Here is a 23,790-nt window from a genome sequence, read left to right as displayed (position 1 = left end):
CTAAAAGCAGCAAACATGGCGACAACAACAATATCGTTCTATTGTGGCGAACGAGATACTGTTGTGGATCTCAAACTTTCTCCTGCAGATGCTGAACGTGCGTTAACAGGTAAATATTATTGTTAAATGAAGCTTATTAAGCATAATTGTAGTTTATAATTTATCGCAATTTATATATTTTCAGCATTTGTCAATAACATAACCTAAATTGATGAATCAACAACTTTAATTATCAATAAAAATATATTTGTCAAAAGAAACTTAAATTTCAGATACAGTTTTTGCTACAAAATTAGTAACAAAAGCCTTCAATCAACAATCAGGACCATCGACATCGACTAATGTTGATAACGACCTTTCATTATCTAATGATGCTTTTAACAATAATTCTAGGACATCCGGGAACACGTCGGACTAAATCTTCTTGTATCAGCTCAAGTAAATAATTTAAGAATTAAGAATTCCATGAGTAAAATTTTCAAAATCTATAGTGTATTAAGTGATAAAAAGTAATTTACCTGAAATGACTTTTAAATTCTTCATCTGAATAACGAGTAATTACATTATCGTAATCAATAATACGTGGTCTAAGTTTTTGTTTTTCACGATTATATTTTTGTAAAATTGTATTCCATTTTTCATCTGAGCTGGACGAACTAGTACTTTGTGGAGCATTATTTCGACGCACCAACAAATTTCCAACTGCCGCCGTAAAAGGCATTTTTATTATATACGAACATAAATTAGTTAAATACTCCTCTAAAATTAAAGTATATACATCATTTTTGTTTAATAAATCATGTAAAATGCTCCAAAATCCATTCCACTTGAGTTAATGATTGTGACGCCCAGAACCAAGTGGAACGGCAAAAACCGTGGTCGTGAGCGTGGTCGTTGTGAGTGCTTAGTGGAACGCACTGTTATATGTAGTATAGAGTTCACTGCCCACGACACCTGTCTCTTTTCAGTCTGTGTGTCAATTCTTTCTTTCTAATAGCCAGTCCAACTTGTGTCAAGTGGTATGTATATCTATGATGTAGATGCCACAGACATTGACGTGACAATACGGACTGGTGGACCGGTCGTCCCTTTTACATACATTCTACTGTGGTTCAACAAAGTTTTGGAAATGACGTCATTGTACCAAATGGATGTGCTTTTGTGACCACGTCATCATTAATATGGGTGACTTACACTTTAAATGCACGTTCATTCAAAACGTTACCGGAACAATCCGTATAACTAATAATTGAAAAATCACCACAAACAAATAACCAAAAAAATACAGAGGAGCACGAACAAAACTTCTTTACAAATATATCATAATTCCAAAATTTTCACAATGAAAGTATGCAACGCAAAAAACATCTTGACGTCGAATCTGACGTTCAAGTGTATAAATGACGTAATCCCAAAACGTGGATCTCTCCATCCCTTTTTAGTGGTTGGAGTCAGTGTTCTCTCTTCATTTCGAATCTGTATTGTGACATCACTGGTAGGTAAAACGTCACTGGTTTGATGCATTTTTGCCACAACGAATCACAAATCTAACCTATTCTCAGAAGTGCATTTTCATGGTTATCTGTTATCGTTATTTATTTGTTAAATATTTGTGGTAAGTTATCGCGTGTTGTAGTCAGAATTTTTGAAGAGTTTCACACACCTCTTGCAGATAAAATGGAATCTGTGGTAGACAAAAACCAATATATTCTCCACAATGAGCAGCCAGTAGTATCTCTAGAATTTAAATCGGTATTCGAAGGCCTAACTCAAAAAGAAAAGTTATACGCCCACCACATCAGCAGAGCTTCTTGGATAGGGGGATTAATTACTCTTTTACAGACGAGCCCCGAGTCTGGACCTGCCTTTGTTTTTCTGCATAAGGTATTTTCTGCAGAAAATCCGGAAAAATTCAAAACTGGTGCTTTGGCTGCTGGTTTCACCGAAGATGAAATCCAAGCACTGTTTGTTTATGCTTGCGGAATATTCTGTAATGCCGGAAATTATAAGGTGAGATATAGATTACTCTATTAATTATTTGTCATTGTGTCAAGCAGATATAGCTCTTTTTGTATCAACTGGACAGTTACATAAAGAACATTGCGAATAACTCAAATCATCCTAAGCTTATATATTTTAAAATATTAGATCCAACCTGCTTCAGAATCAACGATGCTGAAAGAAGAGAAACCCTGTTTTGTCCTCAAAAGTCTTCATTGCTTAAAAAACCCATTTCAGACCATATTGCAGGAAAACCTAACTCATATTCTTGTAAAGAACTGTAAAGATTTTAGCATTCTGACACTTTCTAGACTTTTCATTTTTTAAATTTCTCTATTTGTTTTCAAGAGCAAAAATGAGTTCAATATTAGTTAATATCATTATATATACCAGACAGATATAACTTCTATATTCCCTTCTCTCGCCTCAAATGTAGAGGTAATTCTGAAAGAGTAATTCACCAAGTTACTTGGGACCAAAAATAATTCTTGAGTAAATTGCGTAAAACAATAATTATCTTAATTCATTTAAAAAAGAACTGGAAGCTTTTTTTAATAAAATTCAATATTCTTTTAACTGTGATTTTAAAGTGTTATGTATTTGTTGCATCTCAATGTGAAATATTTTTGTCAAATCTTGTGTTTGTTACATGTCTTTTTTTTATATAAGTGGTAATATGTGTGGTTAGTAAAATGGTAATGGCCTAAGGCTGGTGGTTGCCTCCAATGGTTATAGTGGCTGAAGACATGCTAGACCTTTTGAAAGTAATGTCAAATCTGAATTTCAAAGACTTCGCTTATTTTTGAATTGATATTAATGGTAATAATGGTAGGAACTACTGTAGAAAGGTTACTGGTAGTGGTTATACTTTTGATAAATATGCAACTACCTACAAATATAGATTTTTATCCCAAATAAAAATTCCTAACTTGTTGTTCCTACAGATTTATTCAATTCGCTCTAAAAATAAATCTAACTGCTGTGTCAAAAATAGCAGTAAGTAAATTTCAGATATATTTTTAGGAAAGAAAGGTTTTGGCTTTCTACTTCTCAGTTTTGATACAAAAATGTGGGAATCTTCCAAAGAAAGAAAAGAAGCAATCAATTTCAAAAATTAACTCTGTGGAAAGATGTGTAGGTAGATGATGTACACCTTTTTTTCTTTATAGATGACTAATTTCATCGATAATAATCGAATACAAAAAATCTTCTATCTCTCATTACCAACAATACTTAATTTTTGATCAAACTGTTAATCACTTTGTAGTTTTCTAATTTGTGGTCCAACAAATATACCTTCCTTGAGCTTTGCATCACTTAATTTTGGAAAAACGTGTTTAAGATATTTAAACGCATCACCTTCTTTGTCTAATGCTTTTACAAAATTTTTCATCAACCCCAGTTTAATGTGTAATGGAGGTAACAAAACGTTTTTGGGATTAACAAGTATATTCTTCACGTTAGTTTGACCTGGAATATGTTTATCTCTCGGAGGCTCTGTGTTGCCCTACTGTTCCAAAGGCAAAGAAAACAGCAAAACTTCGTAAATCCGCCCTGAAGACCTAGTAATAGTCCTATCTTTTAGGTCACCACATATTTGCCGCGTATACATATTATAACTTATTGCATTTAGAATAAGTGACATACTTTCTTGTGTTTCCTTCATGGCAACTGCATGTGCAAGAGGAACAGAGGGTCTTTTGTTACCATTATGGAGCATAACGGCTTTTAAACTTGTTTCACTTGTACTGTGTTGCTAGATTTTAAACAGTTTCCTCAATTTAGGGAAAAGCAAATTTGGAATGTCGTGTTATTAAATTTTTGTGAAAAAAATCATAACCCAAAAATTTTAGGAAATTTTTACTATAATTTTCGAATTAATGCCTTTGGCATTACTGTTATAAATTAGCTGTAAACTAGTGTAATTACACGAGACATTAGATAATGAATCATAAATATTGAATTTAATATTGTTTATCTTGATCATTTGTAAATTACAAAATTGTAAAGAAATTACTTTACCTTTTGAATCTGGATATGTTTCCCAAATCTTTGTGTACTTCTGACTGTACTTTTTTCTTTTAACATAATTAACAAATTGCTTGACGGCAATGCACTATGATGGTGAAATTAAATCAAACAAGTAAATAACAATCAACATATTTCCAGTAGGCATAGACAGAGTAGCAATCAGTCACCGTGCTCTATGTTTATACTTATGGTTAACACTGTGGTGACAACTGTTTTTCATTCTGCTCTGCATACTTAGTAATGAGGAATATTACTAGATGTTGCTAAGCCGTTAGATCAACAAATAAATGTGATTGGCTAGATTAAATCACTGTCGAGAATTTTATCATACTTCAGGAGCATTTACGCCAACATAATAAAAAAACTGACAATCGGACTCTCGCAACTCGTAAAATTCAAACATTCGTGTTATTTTCTGAACATGCCTTGTAACATAAAGAGAATTAATTGCAAAAAATTTTTTATTCTCGAAGAATTGAGCTCACTCATTTCATGCATTTTACATACTTTCATAATTTTCCAAGACAAACGTCGAGTAAAATTTTTGTAACTTCACCCTTCCAAATGTATTCGAGATTTTTTAGAAACATCAACATTTCAGGGATTTGGTGACACCAAATTCATCCCAAACATCGAACAAAATCGTTTGGAGGAGCTCCTCAAATTGAGCCCGAACTGGGAAAAACTTGAACCATTATGGAAATCACTAAAAGACGCTCTTTATGACTTGAGTCCAGGTAAAACGTGCCTTGGATACACCCCAGAAGGGTGTACCACATACTTGTCGAAAAACTGTACACCTGAAGATAACGAAGCAGTACAAAATTGGATGAAATCTGAAAAAATGGAATGCTACAATACTAGGTTGTTCAAAACTGTGGAAAATGATAAGGTCGGTATAGTGACTTCAGATGATTGAATTTTGACATATTATTTTATAGATATGCTATCATATAAGATTAGCTGGAGAAGTTAAAAATACGTTGAAAACCCACACTGAAGGTAACGTAACTTACATAGTCACTTCTGGTGACTATTCTCCACTTATGGGAAAAGTTGCTGACTCATTAGAAGCTGCTGTGGAGCATGCTGCGAATGAAACTCAACAGAATATGCTGGAATCTTATGCTCGTTCATTCAGAAGTGGATCGTTAGATGACCACAAGACCGGTTCAAGATACTGGATTCAAGATAAAGGACCTGCGATTGAAACATATATTGGTTTCATCGAAACTTATAGGTTATATTTTTGACTCAATACCTTTGACTGATATTTCTTAACTTTATTCGTTTTAGGGATCCCGCGGGGGTAAGAGGGGAATTCGAGGGTTTTGTAGCAGCCGTTAATAGAGAAATGTCTCTGAAGTTTGCTGACTTGGTTGCTAATGCTGAAAAATTTTTGACTTTGTTACCTTGGGGCGAAGGGTTTGAAAAAGACACTTTTTTAAAACCAGATTTCACCTCCTTAGATGTCCTTACTTTTGCTGGTAGTGGCATACCGGCAGGTATCAACATACCTAACTGTAAGTTTGATTTCAGAAGAATATGATACCATCAGACTTATATAATCCTGCAAAGAACATACAGCCTACTGTTGGGGAAATAGGGAGTTACCAGTCGAAACGCTGTAGTGGTCCAATATATATTGCTCATAAAAAATATAAATTTATGTATATATTTCATAAACTGAATTGGTGTCTTTGTAATCATAGGTTTTCTATCCTTCTTTGAGATGTTTTGTTGGGAAAAAGTACTTTTCAATCATTTCCATACAAAAAATTTGATTGTCCAGGTTATTTTCAAGTTACTGTGAAGTTCTGGGGTGAATTCTTGACTAAAATTAATCAAGACACTATTCATAAACAAGAAATCTTTGGTTCAAAAGTATGTCTCCTGAAATGATGTAAACATTCAGTCTGCTTTCATAATACTGAGGTTGTTTGTTGGAAGCAATTGACAGCTAAAAGGATTTTGAATAATATTTTTGAATGCATAAACCATCAATCAGAAGTCATTTGTGAATAGCTTATCACCTTCAATCAATATTACTTTTTAGATGATGATATTCGTCAAACTGAAGGATTCAAAAACGTTTCTCTAGGAAACGTAATACCAGCCAGTTATCAGTTTGCAGTCACTCCGTTTCTGAGTAAAGAAGATGCTGATCTCTTACAAAAATGGCGAGTTCCTGCTTTCGAATTACAGGTGAGTCAGGAGAGTTGCTTGCTATACGCCTTGCATTCATTTTTAATGGGCTCACATATTTTTATCTGATGATCTCGAATCTGAAGTCAAAACATAGCGTTTTGTTCCACATTTGGAATTATGACCATTCAAATGTCAAAAATTTTAATATTTTGGGAATTCACATCTGTTAATAAAAACTCATGAGATCACACCTTCCTTCCACTATCTTTTTCCACGAACCGTTATTCATCTGCCACATATATTTTCCAGCAAAGTGTTTAAATTGAAAGAGGTATATTTTTAGGAGAGATAAAGAAAAAGACAAACACAGTTGTTTATGAAACTAAATGACACTATTGCAAGGGACTTTTGTAGATTCTTTTGGCAGTGTTACAATGACTACTTATTGCAAATTTGTTAAATATATAATAATAATAAATAAATGTTTTTCAAGTTCTAATTGAACCTAACTTTAGCTAGATTAGGTAATTTCACAATTATATCAAATAATTTGCAATCAACAGTTGTGTGAATTGTTTCTGGGTATGTTGAATAATATTATCGATTATCAAATAGCGGTCATATCTCTGAGGAGTCAAGTTTTGACTTCAGACTCATAATAGAATTTTTTTCAAAATCAGCGTAAGCCAGAAAAACTGATTCAAATATTTGAATTATAATCCTACATCTTCATTTTGTTAAATCATGTTCTCAATAATAATTATTTTCAGGTAGGTCTCCATGAACTACTAGGTCACGGATCCGGAAAACTTCTCATGAAGAAACCAGACGGCACCTTCAATTTTCCCTCCACCCTAGTGGATCCTCTAACCGGGAAACCACCTTCATCTTATTACGAGTCCGGAGATACGTATGACACAAAATTCGGCCCCCTTAGCTCGTCCTATGAAGAGTGCAGAGCCGAAGCTGTTGGGTTGTACCTCAGCTTGGACCCGAATGTACGCAAAATTTTCGGACACGAAGGAGAACAGGCTGAAGAAGTGACATACGTCAATTGGTTGTCGCTGATATGGGCAGGTGCGGGAAGGGGTTTGGAGCTGTGGGAGCCCGGTAGAGGTTGGCTACAGGCACATGCGCAGGTTTGTTTCACCTTTTCAAAAGACAAGTTATCTTCACAATATTCTCACTTATATTAATGGTTCACCTATAGCTTGTAACCACTTCATGACTAATATTTTTTCAACAGGCTCGTTTTGTGATAGCTAAAGTACTTATTGAGGCTGGAGTAGCTTCAGTCACACAGCCAAAGGAAAACGACTTATTGGTGACTGTGGATCGTTCGGCGATTAACGATACTGGAAAAAAGGCACTTGGAGACTTCCTTCTAAAGTTGCAGGTAAAAAAAGTGTTGATACTGTTAATAATCATCTTGAGAAAATTCTAGGCGTGAATGTTTTCATCCGCACTTGCAAAAAATTATATATGTTGTATTGTTATTATTATTATAGACTCAAGGATACTCGAGGGTTACTAAAATAATATAAACCTTTTTATAAAAGTATAGATTAATCATGACTATTAGATGCATCTGCTGATTAAATTGGAACTGGCTGGCTTATATTGCTATGTCTCTTGCTTTTATCATAGAAGTAATCACTTTTTGTATATTCGGCATTCAAATCATAAACTTCATGTGTCATATAAAAATTGTAATATTTAGGAACTATCAAGAGATATTATAAAATGAGTTATTAGCCTTATTGAACTTCGTAGCCATGGTATTATGAAATTTCTTCCTGATGTTTCTCTAGCCATGCATGCTAAAACTTCAAAAAGAAATTTGATGAAACGAAAGTTTTTAACTCGGCAAAAGATACTGCTACAATCGGAATTGAATTTCATATCTACAGGGTGTTGTATTCTTTTCAGTTAACCGAAATCCAAATAGTATACCCGAAAAATATTTATTGGTTGGTTTTGAACCATTATTCTAGTTAACAAGGTGGCTCAAGTTAAAGAACAGGTCAATAAGACATCCTGTTAACCAGAAGAATTTTCGGAAACAAATTTTTCCCGGATTTTGAAGATTTGACCAATTTGAGTCACTACATAATACTTACTTTAACACTTGTTAAAGGTGAAAAAATACATAATCATCTACACTATGAATTTAGAGCCGAATTTTATGAGAACTGTGACTTTTACATAAAAAAAGAGCACAAGATCTTGTTTGTTCAATTGAAAAAGAACAAAAAAAGCAGGAAAGTATTTTTGAAACTTAACAGACCATATTAAAATAACCATCAATATTTATTGATATATTAAGAAAGAAACACTTCAGACATTTTTATAATACCATCACAAACAGATATTTTTTCTCGCTTATTATGAGAACAGAATTGTATTTACAGAAAATACGGGTTGACTTGTTATACTTTCTAGTTGATATTACTATCTACTACCTGTTAATATTACACTGGTTAGTATTACCTAACTACTACCTGTTATTAATCCTATTCTAAACTACCTTTTTTTTAAATAGCTCTGATTTGATTTCCTATATATTAGTGATTATCTCTAATATTTATGTTATTTAGAATTATTATGTATAAGACCAAACAAAGGGCTATTCGAAATAGGACATTTGTCGCTAGTCATAGAACTCATTTCGCACTTTTCAATTTCCAGCCCTTTGTTTAATCTTATATGTAATAATTCCAAGTAACTTATCATTTATGTTTTATTGGATAATGAATAATAAATGTTTTCGTCAGGTATACAAAGCAACAGGCGACGTAGAAAAAGCTAAGGCACTCTATGACCACTATGCGGAAGTGAACGAACCGTGGGCCAGTTGGAGATCCATCGTTTTAGCCAACAAACAGCCCAGAAAAATGTTCGTTCAGGCTAACACATTTTTAGAAGGTCAAGAAGTTCGGCTGAAAACTTATGAAAGTTCGGTGAGTGGGTTGTTGCAGTCTTGGGTGGATCGATTCCCAGAGCCTGAACCCTTGTACGAAGCCTTATTGACGCTTTCAGAGGCTGACTCTTCCCATTTCTGATGGATGTCAACGTATTCTAGCATAATTTGCAAATTTTATCAGTTTTGTGACATGAATGATTTTATCAAAAATACTTGCAATATTTGATATTTTTAATACATTTTAAAATTTGATGAATTTTTATTACTATCCCCATACGTTTTTGATTCGATTAATTGGGGTTTCCTAAACCAGTGATCTCTATGATTTACAGGGTGTACATACAATGCTTGGGTACACGCATTTTGTGTACACCCCAAATATCTCAAATAAATGATGAAGAGAGTAATGGAATCCATTTCAAATATAACCAAAAAAAAACAGCAATATATTTCATGTTCAATAAACATACTTTTTATAATAAAACACTCTGTATTTTTTTACCCAATTGATTTTTTCAAAATATTCAAAAATATAGGGTTGTTTCAGTTTGTACCAAAATCTCGTATCAAAAATATTTGAAATAACAATGACTAAATGGTTACCTAGATGTTTTATAAACTTCCATTTATGGTAATAGTTTATTTGTCCTGTATAATTTTCCTAAATTCATAGAAAACCTTCGACTATATAAATCACGTTAATAATAATAACAATTGGTGATATAAAGCATATAAATGGCATCTCACACAACAGTTAAAGAATAGTAATATGTAATGTTTATATAAAAGTTAAGTAAATGCTCATATACACATATCCAAACTTGCACATATAAAAATGTTTTATAAAAACATTCACTAGTGGAAGTAATAATAATGTTGATAATGAGGAATAAATATTCTAATTAATAAAAAAACAATGAATTCAAATTATGTTGATTTTTTTTTATTGAGAAGTAAAAAAAATAAAGACTTTTTGTGAAATAATTATTAAGCTTGGTGAATATTAGGTTGTTACAAAAATTTATTTCGTTTTAATATCTTGTGTTTTTGTAGCTCCATATGTCAATAAATATTCATTCTGCTGTGTCATGATATATACTGATTGTTGAAGATGCCATTTTGTACTTTATACATTGATGCTGTACATTTTTTCCAAATTTCAATTTTTTTGCCTCTTTTCAGCTTATTATATGATGTCGTCAAGCTATTTTTGGCCAATTTTTTCTCTATGAATTCAAATTGAACTAAAGCGCTGCCGACAGACATTTATGCAAAATACTTCACAGGATATAATTCAATGTCCAACATGATATTAGCCGGGGAAGTATTTTTCCGGCAGGCATTTACCAGTAACTACTGTATATGTTGTTTCAGTATTTCATTTTGAAATATTTACTTTCTTGTATGTATGTATCTCCTTGATACAGTTTTCATGATTTTAATTAATGAAATTATTATTATTTAAGCAAATACACTAATGATAATAATAGTGCTTAGAAGCTACTATATAAAATAATAGAGAAAATGCCAACACTGATGAAGTAATCAGAAACAATAAATTAATATGAAAGTGATCTACATACCTGGTTTCATTCAATTTCTTGATCGGAATACCCCGTTGGGTATTTGCAAATGAATAATCCCTCATGACAGTTTTCCAATAATTACTAATCATTGCGGAATACAATGGTGTTTCTGAACCAAGTAGGCGTGTCTGTCGAGTGAAGATCTCAACTTCCCTTTCATCATAATAATCTCATAATTTAATGTAGTTAATCCTATTCAAGAATTTATTATGGTAAAGGAATTATATATAAATGTTATTTATAGGGATTTTCAAATTCATTTTTTGATTATACCGGATTATAATTATAGGTAAATCGGTACGAGATCAAGTATTGTTAATCAGTCAAAACACTAAATTTTCCAATACGTAATGTAGCAGAAGCAACCTCAATTCAGTTGGAAAAAATATCAAGAAAAATATCTGACCAAAGTTGAATTTGAATCCGTATTTGGATTTTTTCCACTTTTCATGGAAGTCATAACCCCACACTGACTCCACCCATCAATACTTTATGAAAAATGTATCTCACTAGTAAAGGAAATGCACAACAGTCATAGGGCCTGCTTCTCGAGTTCTATACTACAATTCACAGGTGTTGAAGACATGTGGAAACATCATCTTCTTTTTGAGGCATAAGAAAGAACATTACAAATATTAATTACTCAATTAATGTAATTGGAGATATACATAGTTACAACAAAATAATTTAAATGAAACATAGTACAAATCTTTTTCACATACAATACAAATATATACACAAAGGTCCCAGCTGTACAAAAAATATGATACAAAAAATGGTTTTCTTACAAAAATACTAATTCAATTCTACTACGTATGAGGGCGAGCCCAAGTGTAAACATAACCATCTTGGCAGGCTGTTATAATACAATCAGGTCTAAAAACTAGTGAAGTCAAACGTTCGTGAGCGATTTTTTTACACACTAACGGTTCAAGAATCGGACACTCCTCCAGTCTGGGACAAGCTGGCGTTCCTACAAGCTGCAGAGGATCCGGCCTTCTCTTGACTCTAGGTCTAGGGGGTATGAGATTGTCTTCAGGCAACTCCCACAGACAAATCTGAGTGTCATGTCCTACTGAGCCGATTCTGTAACAAGACTCCACCTCTAAAAACCAGTCGAAAGCTACTGCAGCTACCCATGAACGGTGGCCTTGTGCTCTAGCCACTACCCGTTTCTGCTCCATAGAATACACTGTCACTAAGTCATCTTCACCACCTACTGCAATCATTTTTCCATCACTTGACCAAGCTACACACAACAGACCCCCGAAGTATGACCGGGCATGCCCCAAGAGTTCCATACTGTCATACTGAAATATTCTAAGTGAACCGTCCTGAGAAACCACAGCCAACTGAGATCCATTAGGGCTGAAGGCTAACTCATTAATTGCAGCCCCGTTACCCAACAACCAACGAAATAAAGGATTTCTTGTTGATTTGGTTTTGCAGGTATTCACGGAAAATCCTTCGCCAGCTTTGAACGGCTGGTAGTGCGGAGCTGTTGTACCACAAGGTAACTCTTCGTTATAAACATAAAACTGTCCAGAAGCATGAGCAGCTATAAACGAGTTTTTGCTGCCGGGCACCCACCGTAAGCATGTCACTCTAGTCTTATCGATCAACCTCTCCTCATTGAATAATTTGCTAAGTTCTTTCTTCACAGGGTCTATGAGTTGTATTTGACCGGTACTGAAGCCGATTAACAAGCAAATGCTGTCTGCCGTCGCAAACGCTGCGTTAAAGTCATGGCAAGTTGGATTCGTACCCTTATACACTTTTTTCTCTAAGGGTTTACTCAAGTCTGCAGCCTTCTTAATACCTTTGTAAATATAAACGTATAGTTCCCTGCCGTGATTGAAACAAATCCTTTCTCCCTGGTCGGGTAAAGTCACTAAGGAAACCCTAACTTGTGGGGGCGTCTGACCCTGAGGCTGGTATCCCACTCGATTTGGTCTGGAATACTCACTTAATGTCATGAGCCTGTATGTTCCTTCTCTGGTGACAAATTGGGTTTTAACATCGCCTGGTTCTCCTATCGTTCTATCTAGGGCCCGCTCCCCGGCTTCTATGAGTGACTGGTTACATAAATTGTCTGGTCTTGACATTTTGGGGCCGATTTTTCAAAATGGTAGTCAAGACATTATTATACTATTTTTTTGATAAGTTTTCGTTAAAAAACTACCTCCGATATATTACAAGTGGAATTAGAATTACATCTTTATTCAAAAATTTTAAGCCAGTGGGCCTTTCAGGTTAGGATAGAAATTTACTTGACTAATGTCAATGTCAAAAGTTATTTTGCTAGGAGCGCTTTTTTCACATCTTCTTATTCTGAAACAGGTATACCTTCCAAAAGCAATATACTCTTCCTCTTCTCGATCAAAATATGTCGAACAGAGACAGTAAATCAGTGTTGTTCATTTTAGAAAAAAATGTATGCGGGACAAAGTAACATTTGATAGAAAAAGGCAATTTAAAATATAATAAAAATTACATTGCCGAAAATAGGATAGATAGATGTGCCGCTTACTTTTGAAGACGGATCTCTGAAACATAACGCAGGAAATTAACACTGACTTTTTCATACCGCAAATGTTAAATAGCAAATTTGTGATTTGAAAGGGATATATTTTTAGGAGTGATTAATTTTTGGGAAAGAAAGTTTTTGGCTTTCTACTACTCCATCTGATACAAAAAAATGGATGAGAGAATCAGGAGGACTTTCTTTCAGTTTGTGTCTGAATGTTACTTCTTTGCATGATCTACACATCCATGTATAGAGTTACTTATTTTCAAATTGATTACTTCCTTCCTTTCTTTGGAAGATTCTCTCATCCATTTTTTTGTATCAGATGGAGTGGTAGAAAGCCAAAAACTTTCTTTCCCAGCAAATTTGTGTATTACAATTCGAATAAGTCAGCATCACAAAACCGCTACTTGACAAAATCATCTGTTATCTGACCACATAACTACAGAATAACTAGCAAAAGAGCATAAAACTTTTTTGAAAGACGACAATCTTGAAGGTGGTTATTATCAACTAAAAAAATGTGTCGAGTTGTGAGTAAACGTGATGCAATCAAGCTAGTTTCATTAAAACATTGGCCTAATAACCTGCCGAGATGACATTGTGATGATAACTCAATCGAAATCAAATTGTATATGCGATAAATTTCGAATAATTAGAATTTACCACGAAAAGTGACTTTAAACACCGCCAACACAAAATATAGGTCACAGAAACCTGACCCTTAAAATCGAAGTGCTGCCACATGAATGTCTCTTTCTTGTATTTTGTGATTTCTGTGACTGAACCTGATGAAACTAATAAAAATAGATTTTTTTTCTTCTCAAATTATGAAATTAAGGAACTGAAATGGAGTGAATAATTGTTCATTAGACGAAAATGACTCAATCTGGAATGAGATTAGTAAAAAAACACACCCTCTGCAAATGTTCGTTCGGCACATAACTCATCATCAGCTGCGTTTTTTTGTATCCATATCGGAAAAAAATCACATTAAACTTCAGGCACAGAGTTTACCTCTGTGTTCCTTTGTATCTGTGCTTCAAGTATGATGAACTAGCCGTAGTTACAAAAAAATTCACTTTCACCTTCAAACTTTCTTTTTCCGATTAATAATAACAAACAAACTTCAGAAAGCGATGAAACAATAATTTTCATTCTCAAAGTAAAATCAATTAATTTTTGGCGTAATATACATATATTATGTTCCAAGGGTAAATGGATCGATAAACAATATTTTAATCTTAGAACTGAAGAAGAAGAATATATATTGTCAACAGCCATTTACTTGAGGTTAGATTTTAGTAAACAATTGATACTTGAGGTTGAGGCAATCAAGCCACAAATTTAGGATTATTCAGTTGTGAAGGTGTATTTTCATTTTTTTTTTAAACAATTTTCAATAATGCCTAACTCTGAAGATGAAAGTGAAACTGTGTCCGGCCCAGTTGACAATGCTTGGGAATTGAAAATTCCTGAGTTCAAACCAGAAGATAACCCACATGGCTTGTTAGAAGAAAGCTGTTTTGCCACTCTTTTTCCCCAATACAGAGAACAATACTTGAGGCAAATTTGGCCTTTAGTTCAGAAAACACTCTCGGAACATTTCATCAAAGCTGAACTAGACGTGGTGGAAGGAAGCATGACTGTTCGAACGACACGAAAAACTTGGGATCCTTACATCATCATAAAAGCTAGGGATATGATAAAATTGATGTCACGTAGTGTTCCTTTTGAGCAAGCTAAACGTGTGTTGGAAGATGAAGTTGGTTGTGATATAATCAAGATAGGAAAAATCACCCGCAATAAGGAAAAATTTGTTAAACGAAGGCAAAGGCTTATTGGCCCCAATGGTTGTACTTTGAAATCTATAGAACTGTTAACCAATTGTTATGTTCTCGTGCAGGGCCAAACTGTGTCTGCCTTGGGCCCATACAAAGGATTGCAACAAGTCAGAAAAATAGTAGAAGATACCATGAAAAATGTCCACCCAATTTATAACATAAAAGCTCTGATGATCAAAAAAGAATTAGCAAAAGATCCAAAAATGAAAAATGAAAACTGGGAGAGATTCCTTCCCAAGTTTGTCAATAAAAATATCAGCAAACGGAAACAACCAAAGAACAAGAAGGAGAAGAAACCGTACACACCCTTTCCACCTCCTCAACAAGAGAGCAAAATCGATAAGGAACTTGCTAGTGGGGAATACTTTCTCAGTAAAACACAAAAACAAGCTAAACAGCGGAAAGAAAAAGATGAAAAGCATGCCGAGGCTGCCAAGAAGAGGGAAGAGAGAAGGAATCAGGCATTCGTACCTCCTGAGGAGCCTAATACTTCAAAGGCTAGTACTAATACTAAAACTAGTATAGATATAGCTGCTCTGAAAGAAAAAGTGGCCAAAGCCAAAAAAGGTGTGAAAGGTCTTGTTAAGAGAAAAGAAAAGTGAAGAGTTTGTTGTAATTAAACAATATAATGTTAATAAATTGTTATATTTCCTTGGTGTTTCTTATTCAAGTGGCCAATAATAACGAGCACTCTTTAGAGATTGAAGAACTTGGAAATCTAGAAGAAGTTTATTTTTCATGTGTACATACTATGAACAAACAAACCTAATAGTGGTAATTTCAAATTTGCACTTTGCAAGCAGATTATTACAATGAACTTTCCAGTTTTTTGTGATGCCTAAACAACTGCTTTATCATTTCAACTTATTTTTTTGTGGACAACAGTAACAGATACTTCATGTGTTTTTTTTTCAGTATTAAGAAAAGTTTCCCTATGATTTTTCACATTTTTGTTATATCATCTGCTTTGTTTGAGAAATTGTCAATTTCATTTATATAATGAACCTTGGGGAACCCCCACGTTTATATCAATACTATTTGAAAAAGGAGAAATGAAACTTCCTATGTTTTTATACCATTTGTATTCGTAACTAACGTTACTGCAGTTTTGTCCTATAAGAACATTTTCAAACAAATACAATAAAGTGAAATAATTAAAACGATGCACAGTTACAACACACGTCATGGTGATGTTTTGCGTATTCCAAGTCATAAGTCAACGAAATATAAAAAGTCCCCTTTGTATAATGCCATAAATCTGTATAATAAATTACCAAGCAGATCAAACAAATTACCTCTGATAAAGTGTTTCATGGTAGAGTAAAGCAATTGCTGCTGCAAAAATGTTACTATAGTTGTGATGAATTCCTGGAAGATGATGAAAAAAATTCGGGTCCGCTATGAGGACCTCGGTATACTAATCAATAAAGGTCGATGCATAAAAAACAGATGAGAAGCTTTACCCATTTTCAACATTTAGAACCTTACAGCTATTTTTTAAAAACACAAGAAAATTGATTTATCAAAAACACAATAAAAATGACAACACATCTATACTCTACTAATTTTACCAAAAATCTGAATAAATAAAAAACAGGATACAATCATTAGTATTTTATTGAATAAATCATAACATATGTATATAACTTATTTACAAATGGACTATACTAAAAAATTTGTAGGTCTACATCAAATAATAAAAACACCTCAAATAATTATTTTCTCAATGAATTTGTTATGAACGCCCAAATTAAAAACGAAATTGTACATCAACTAAATCCGATATGTTTGTTATTTATATGAGTTCATGCATCAAGATCTACAATAAAAAAAACGGCATAAAACATAAATAACAAATATTCAACAAAATAGAACACTTGACTTCCTCTCCGCGTAAGTGTTATCACAATGCTCAAACCATTGGGAGTACAAGAGGCTATTTCGGATAATGTACTTACAACCATGATATCTAAAAACTAAAAATGCTACAGGAGTATCTCGATCGAAAACAATTCGCCTGAATGATTAATTTTTTCGACATTCGCCAGAACTACGAACAAGATCGATTGTAGAATTTTTTCGATTATAAAAAATTGTTATAAAAATAAAATAGACCTTTTCCTTCTTCAACAATCCTTCTCCCCCAAATGAAGTACGTAAGTTGTCACAATATTTTTTCCTTAGTCATAGATAGTTGGAGACTACTACAACTGATAAAATCGCAACTGCAAGCCACTATCAAACATTCATAAACCTTTATTTTGAGTGCAACTCCACTATATTATTGAATCTTCAGAAAACAACCATTTAGATAACACAACTTCAGTGATGGACCTTTCAGGAGTACTACTGGAGACCTCTCTTTCTGAATTTAGGTTTAGGAAAAATTTGATTTTCATGATTTTTTTCATTTCTCAAAATAGAAATATTTTTCAAATGTTACCGCATCAACCCTAAATGAAGAATTCAAACAGTATTATTCTTTGTTGTTTATTTTTCATTATAATAATGAATACACAATAATTGTGTATTTGTATTTGTTCTTTACCAATAGTTGAGTTAATTTACTTTTGGTATGGGTTATTTTCAATTTTCTGATGCAAGACGTATCAATAATCTTTACAAACTATACTAGCTTCTTTATATTTCTTGTTAGAGATATGTAATACTTTCAAGTAGTAAAATCTTTCTCAGCTTCTTTTGCACTTCCTACTTTGATTAATTAATATGTCAGTTTTTGTCAATCTTTTTCTGAATTTTCCTTATTTACCCACTCTTTGTATTGAACTGTCTTTTAGCTTTTGTCTCTATCTGTTATTGGCTTTTTGTCTCTTCTTTTCCTTTGAGCAAATGTATTCTCCTACATTCCTCTACCACCTTGAATAATTACCTACTCTTGGTATTGACTTGTGTTCTAGCTTTTGTTCTTTTCTCTATAACTGTTATTGGCTCTTTTATCATTTCCTCTTTCCATTGAGCATGTGTTTTCTTCTACATACCTCTACCAGATTAAATAAATGAACCTCTTCAATCATGAAATCCAGAATATCCCTAAATATAAAAATTAACATTTAAAATGGTTAAAAGTAAAAAGAAATACTAATTTGAATAATAATTTTCAAAGAATTTTCCGTTTTTCTTGTAAACATGTAATACAAGTTTAATGACAACTTGTGTTTCTGATTACAAATATTGGAGCAGCTCACCTTCGACAATATACTTCAAAAAAGTTCAATAAACTCTTGAATTCTCAATTTGAATGTTTCTATAAAAATTAAAATCAGATTTTTCCAAAATGTTTCCAAGCACTTTGAAAATGAATAGTATATTATTAACATTACCTGTATGATATCTACAAAGATAGTACAGTAAAATGAAAAATTAACCGAGAGGTACTACAATCTAACTAATCAGCATTTTGAATTATGTTACTTAATAGAGAAACTTTTACGTTCTGTTGCAAAGGGAGGCTGATATAACCCTGTTCGATGAGGGAGTGGAAATTCCATTTTGTGCATACTAAATGTAATATTTATGAAATTTTATCATTTGAAGATGTGAAAGTTCTCCTATTTACGGCGCTTAGAAGCAGAGGCTGACCGAATATCAATGCAGATGACTTGTTCATGTCAGGAATGATTGCGAAAGACATGTATATTTTATATAACTCGAGGATTATGAAGAGTCAAAAACCTACGATTGACGTAGTAGCCCAGATAGAGTCGGTGAGCTAATCATCTATGACTAAGACATAGCCTATATCTATTACTTTTAGAATAACCAAACTTTCGACTGATGTTTTTTAAGCAATTTAGAGGCGAAACAATTAATATTATTTATGGCGGATTTATATATCAGCCTATGATTCGATTCTCTGAATATAATAAACAGTGAATAACAAAATGAACTTATTAGAAACCCAAAAAAAGAATTGAAACGAACACTTTCAAAAAACTCGAAGTCTCCAGAATTCAGATAAACTGATTTTCCCTAGAAAGGCCATCCACTTGAATATATGCTATACTTTAAAAAGTGACAAGAACTTCCAAAATACTAACTTCTAACCTAAAAGATACACTCACCGGCAAGTGAGGCAAAATTTCCTCATTTTCTTTTGAGACAGATATATAAAATAGCAATACAGTTAGTTTTGCCATTAAATTTTTATGAACAATCTTAGTAATTTTTTTGGCCATAAATTTCAAATTTATTTTTACAAGTTATAATTTTGTTAAACTGATTTGAGTTTATACTATTACAAATTTGGAAATAATTTGAAAAATTTTATAGAATACCCCAAATTTTTGTCAGAATAATGTTCTTAGGAAAATACACGAGTTATACCTGGCATAAATTACCACGTTTGATTAGAAATGTTACTGTATTTGAATAAAATTTAGATGGGTTGTTGACACTTGTCAATAGCATGACTCATTAAAAAATGGTGCCCATATACTTCAAAAAACAAAAATATGTAACAAAACGATCATCCTGATTACGTTATAAGAGTTTTATGTTTGTTTGCTGTACCCTGTATATCTTGAAACTCATTCAGCAGTACCCCTTACAATAACTAGGACCTGACAAAAATGCTCCTTTTTATATCAGCGAAAAGATTCATTAACTGAAATCTCAAATGATACAGTGTCTTGTCGTCTTATACCTGATGGGAAAATAAATTTATTTCACTAAATCCACTTCATTTCGATACCATAGAACAACTCCATCAAGTCATTTCTTTAGGTTTTCTCTTCATCGGGTTCTATCATCTGAGTTTTGACACTGTCCCTACATGTGCCATCTCTTGTTAAAATATGCTCTGCTAATTTGGACACTTTTTGATATTATTCTGTTGATCAATTTTTTAAGACCCTTCAGAATAAAAAAGGCGAACACCATCAATACATATCATGAATTGGTATAATGCCAAATTTCTGATAGAATCCAATGAAACGAGAAGAAAACTGAACGAAACTACTTATGTTATCTTGAATGAAAATAAGAATATGGCATCATCAACTTCAATCAAACATGAATACCTCTCTTGAACAAGAAAGCCAAGGAAAATTTTAAACCAAGTAAAATTCTCAACATCCAGTCTACTGTGTATGCAAAAAAGTCATTCAATTTCAAAATATCTTGAATTGACGTTTATACAATTGTGTGCAATTTTTAGGTGTTTTATAGAAAGATTCGAGAATTTAAAACTCAAAAATTTTTGCTTTTTGAACTCTGATAAATCCCTTTCTAAACTTTATCCAAACACAGTATTATTTCTGGTCATTTAGTAATTTAATTTACTTCCAGGAATTTAAAAAGAAAATATATTGCATTACTCACAAAACAAAAACCTGCAAAAAATTCTTTAATCAACAGTCCAGTCAAATCAGCATTTTCGGCTTCTGATTTATTGTCTCTCTAAGAAAAATATATTTTTCAACTGCCAAACAAATCGCCATCCTCTTGCCAAAAACCGTACCTTTCCACCCACGAGTACGAACAATTAAAATTTACAAAATGGAGTAAGTACTTGTTCCTCTTGTAAGAAACGGACCTCTAACAACTGTCGATTGTTGGTTGGCACGGTTCGAAACAGTTGTACGGCACTCAGTGCATCTGAAGGGATGGATAAATATCGAAGAGAGGTCACTATTCGAGCACCTCCTCGACAGAAGCGAAGGCACACGAGCTGACTTCAGCTAATGACATAAACCTCACTAATTCATGGGCATGGACCATCGCCACTTCTAGCGGAGGCTTCCGTGGTTTATTACTTGATTCTGGGAAGGAAATAGTTCATTAGTTACTATTGATTTGAATGCAGAACAATATAAATAAAATAAAGAGATTTATTTATTTATTTAAAATAATAATAATAACATTTATTTGGTAAATAGGATACATTCCTAATATACAATAGCAAAATTATAACTAACAAATAATTGATTAATATTCCAAAAATCATGACTTATCATCTTATTAGTAATACCTTCAGTTACATTTGTTATAAATATGATGCAGTAGATCAGTTTTAAACCTTTTTTAAAGTTGAAGCTGATTTAATTGAATGAGGCAATTTGTTGTACGTATCAAAGCCTTTGACTTATACTGAGTTCATACTGATTTTGGTATTAGTTCTATGTATATGTATGTCAAGATTATGTCTAGTGTAATATTTATGAATATCATAATTAAAAAAAATAGATTTTTTAAGATATGTTCCACTTAAATCATTAACAATTTTATGCACAAGTATCATTGTCTGGTATAAAAGTCTCTGGGATACCGAAAGCCAATTTAGGGTTGTTAACATTGTAATTATGGGAGTATATCGGTTTCCTCTCAATATAATTCTCATTCCTCTATTTTGTAGTTTTTGTAGTTGTGCCTATTTGTCAAATGAACCCCTTTTTCCTGAAGTACGAAAAATCACTCACTAGCAGCGCTAGTGGTTCGGTAGGGACAAACACTGCCTAATCCTCATATGAACGTATGGTAAAATACAATTAAAAAAAAATAATTTTTAACAGAAGAAGATGTTCCTGGAGCAAAACTAAAATTTGCAACTGTAAAGGATAACAATGTTGTAACATTAAAACGTTGGCTTGCTTGCCGTAATTTAAAAGTAACTGGAAAAAAGTGAATTAATAGACAGGTATACAGACTCTAGTAAAGTAGTAGCGGTAGATTCAAAGTGTAATAAAAGAAATTTAAAATAATTATGATTTTCAGATTAATTTTCGAGTGAAACATGAATCAAATATAGATGGTAATGAAATAAATTATATTTTTAAATAATAAAATATTACGTAAATAACACTTTTACATGTGAATAGTTTATTGTTTGTCCCTACTACTAGTGCTGCCTCTCGTGACACGTTTGATGTACTATTCTCAGGAAAAAGGCTCATTGAAAGAGTATAAAATCGAAGAAGAATAATCAAAGTGTGGTTGTATAATTGTTTTATAGACTAATACCTTTGTGTTTAAAGACAGATGCTGTGAAATTCTAGAGTAAAAATATAGTTTTTTCGAAATTTTCTTATGTATGTATTGAAAATGTTCTTCAAATGTGAGATTGCAGTCCAGTTGAAACCCTAAGTATTTTACAGTATTATTCACTATTATATTTTCATCATTAATGGAAATATTTATCTGGTTTATATTGATTTTTTTATATTTGTATTTTGAAATGAGGATCATGGCAGTAGTTTTACTCACATTCAATTTCAATTTATTAATTTTTATATATTTGTCAATTTTTTGCGATATCACATTTATTTTCTGAACAGCAGCATCCAGGCTTATATCACTAAAGGCTAATAGAGTATCGTCTGCAAACAGGTTGATAAATTCACAATCGACATGTACATTAATATCATTTAAATATATAATGAATAGTAAGGGGCCCAAAATACTTCCCTGGGGTACCCCTTTATCGTTTAATATTTCATTCGAAATTGTACCATTGATTCTTACTCTTTGTTTTCTGCCTTGAAAATAGTTATTACTACAAACTTGTTGTTATCTAATTTGTTTATCAAATAGTTAAGTGACCTCTGTAATGCCGACTCACAAGAGTACTTTTTTCAAAACCCTGACTGATTATCAAACAGAATCTCATTTTCATTCACAAAGTTTTGTTAATTGTTGTCAAGTTAATCGTAAACAGCATACTCAAGTACTTTCTCAATGGACGGCAACGTATTAATAGGCCTAAATTCCTCAGCTCTGATAGTTTTATTTACCTTAGGAATATAATAGTACTAATTTTGAGCAGATCTGGGATCTTTCCAGTCTGAAGCGAAGTGTTGATAAGATTCAATATAGCATGTCCAGCAGTTTCAAAAATCTGTTTAACAATTTTGGCATTTAGGATTCCATATGTATTACATTTATTGTCTAAATAAGCAATAATATCACGTAATTCTCCTAATGAAACCATTTTGAATTCAGTTATAGGCAAGTAAAGGTTTGAATCGCAATTATACCACACTTCATCACTTTGAATGCTCTCGATCTGGTTAACACTATCAACAAAATTATTGTTGAAATGTTCAACTAAGGATGTCTCTTCCTTGAAAATATATGAGTCTCCATTATAATCAAATTGTACCTGACTGAATGAATTTTCATTACTACTTTTTACAAATGTTTTCCACTGTGAGAATTGTTTCCATATCTGTCATTTTATTCCAGTAGTACTTTTCTTTTTTCCTTTTTAACATGTTCACAACTTCATTTCTGAGTATTTTAAAGCTATCCCATTTGAGTACTTTTTCAGTTGGTGAAGATTCAATAAATGATTTATCAAACCATGGTACACTATTTTTAAATTGACATATTCTTAATGGTGCTATATTGTTTATAACTGCAAAACAAGTATCAATGATTTCTTGATAAATAAAATTTACATCTACTGAACTCAATGCCCATTCGCATGAAATCAAATTAGTATTTATTTTATCAAGATTACCCTCACAAAAATTTCTATATTTTTTTGTAATATTGTTTTGTTTCAATGGCTTTAATAGGAAGTTGACTGATATAACCATATGATCTGTGATATTGGGGGATAAGTGAACGTTGGTTAAAATATCATTTTGATTTGATAGAACATAATCAATTAATGTTTCAGATTCTAATGTGATACCAATATAGGGGTTACAAACAGATTAACAAATCCAATAGAGAACCCACTTTATAATTTTAGTTCAAGTGGGCTTTGAG

General features: G+C 32.6%; 4 protein-coding genes across 4 annotated transcripts in view; 2 read left to right on the top strand and 2 right to left on the bottom strand.

Annotated features, from left to right (window-relative positions):
- The first annotated feature begins 1,465 nt into the window (after nt 1–1,465).
- Nucleotides 1,466–9,355, top strand: DppIII (dipeptidyl peptidase 3). The gene is made up of 9 exons (XM_023158048.2): nt 1,466–1,615; nt 1,673–2,010; nt 4,634–4,924; nt 4,974–5,272; nt 5,329–5,555; nt 6,089–6,237; nt 6,951–7,319; nt 7,427–7,576; nt 8,955–9,355. The coding sequence occupies exons 2-9, from the start codon at nt 1,678–1,680 to the stop codon at nt 9,240–9,242; spliced, it is 2,106 nt and encodes a 701-aa protein (XP_023013816.2). The 5' UTR covers nt 1,466–1,615; nt 1,673–1,677; the 3' UTR covers nt 9,243–9,355.
- Nucleotides 9,356–11,324: 1,969 nt separating this feature from the next.
- LOC111503686 (WD repeat-containing protein 20) lies at nt 11,325–12,990 on the bottom strand. The gene has a single exon (XM_023158049.2). It carries the CDS (start codon nt 12,792–12,794, stop codon nt 11,499–11,501), a length of 1,296 nt encoding a protein of 431 aa, XP_023013817.2. The 5' UTR covers nt 12,795–12,990; the 3' UTR covers nt 11,325–11,498.
- A 1,450-nt stretch (nt 12,991–14,440) lies between these two features.
- Nucleotides 14,441–15,711, top strand: dbe (KRR1 small subunit processome component homolog dbe). The gene has a single exon (XM_023158047.2). It carries the CDS (start codon nt 14,622–14,624, stop codon nt 15,660–15,662), a length of 1,041 nt encoding a protein of 346 aa, XP_023013815.1. The 5' UTR covers nt 14,441–14,621; the 3' UTR covers nt 15,663–15,711.
- A 948-nt stretch (nt 15,712–16,659) lies between these two features.
- Nucleotides 16,660–23,790, bottom strand: part of RanBPM (Ran-binding protein M) — a 56,168-nt gene continuing 49,037 nt past the window's right edge. Inside the window, exon 10 of the mRNA XM_074181377.1 lies at nt 16,660–20,840. Within this exon, the coding sequence (XP_074037478.1) occupies nt 20,710–20,840 (131 nt within the window). The 3' untranslated portion in view covers nt 16,660–20,709. The remainder of the gene's footprint in view (nt 20,841–23,790) is intronic.

The sequence above is a fragment of the Leptinotarsa decemlineata genome, unplaced genomic scaffold (genome assembly GCF_025532065.1).
Source record: "Leptinotarsa decemlineata unplaced genomic scaffold, Ldec_3_MD MMD2_tig00026307_RagTag_RagTag, whole genome shotgun sequence".
NCBI classification, from domain to species: Eukaryota; Metazoa; Arthropoda; class Insecta; order Coleoptera; family Chrysomelidae; genus Leptinotarsa; species Leptinotarsa decemlineata.
The sequence above is the reverse complement of the archived record's forward strand: the minus strand, read 5'-3'. Positions and strand labels throughout refer to the sequence as shown.

Coding starts and splice junctions, on each gene's coding strand:
- DppIII (XM_023158048.2), top strand. CDS start 1,678: ATGGAATCTGTGGTAGACAAAAACCAATATATTCTCCACAATGAGCAG. Junction 2,011..4,633: donor GTAATGCCGGAAATTATAAG/GTGAGATATAGA, acceptor TCAACATTTCAG/GGATTTGGTGACACCAAATT. Junction 5,556..6,088: donor AGGTATCAACATACCTAACT/GTAAGTTTGATT, acceptor ATTACTTTTTAG/ATGATGATATTCGTCAAACT.
- LOC111503686 (XM_023158049.2), bottom strand. CDS start 12,794: ATGTCAAGACCAGACAATTTATGTAACCAGTCACTCATAGAAGCCGGG.
- dbe (XM_023158047.2), top strand. CDS start 14,622: ATGCCTAACTCTGAAGATGAAAGTGAAACTGTGTCCGGCCCAGTTGAC.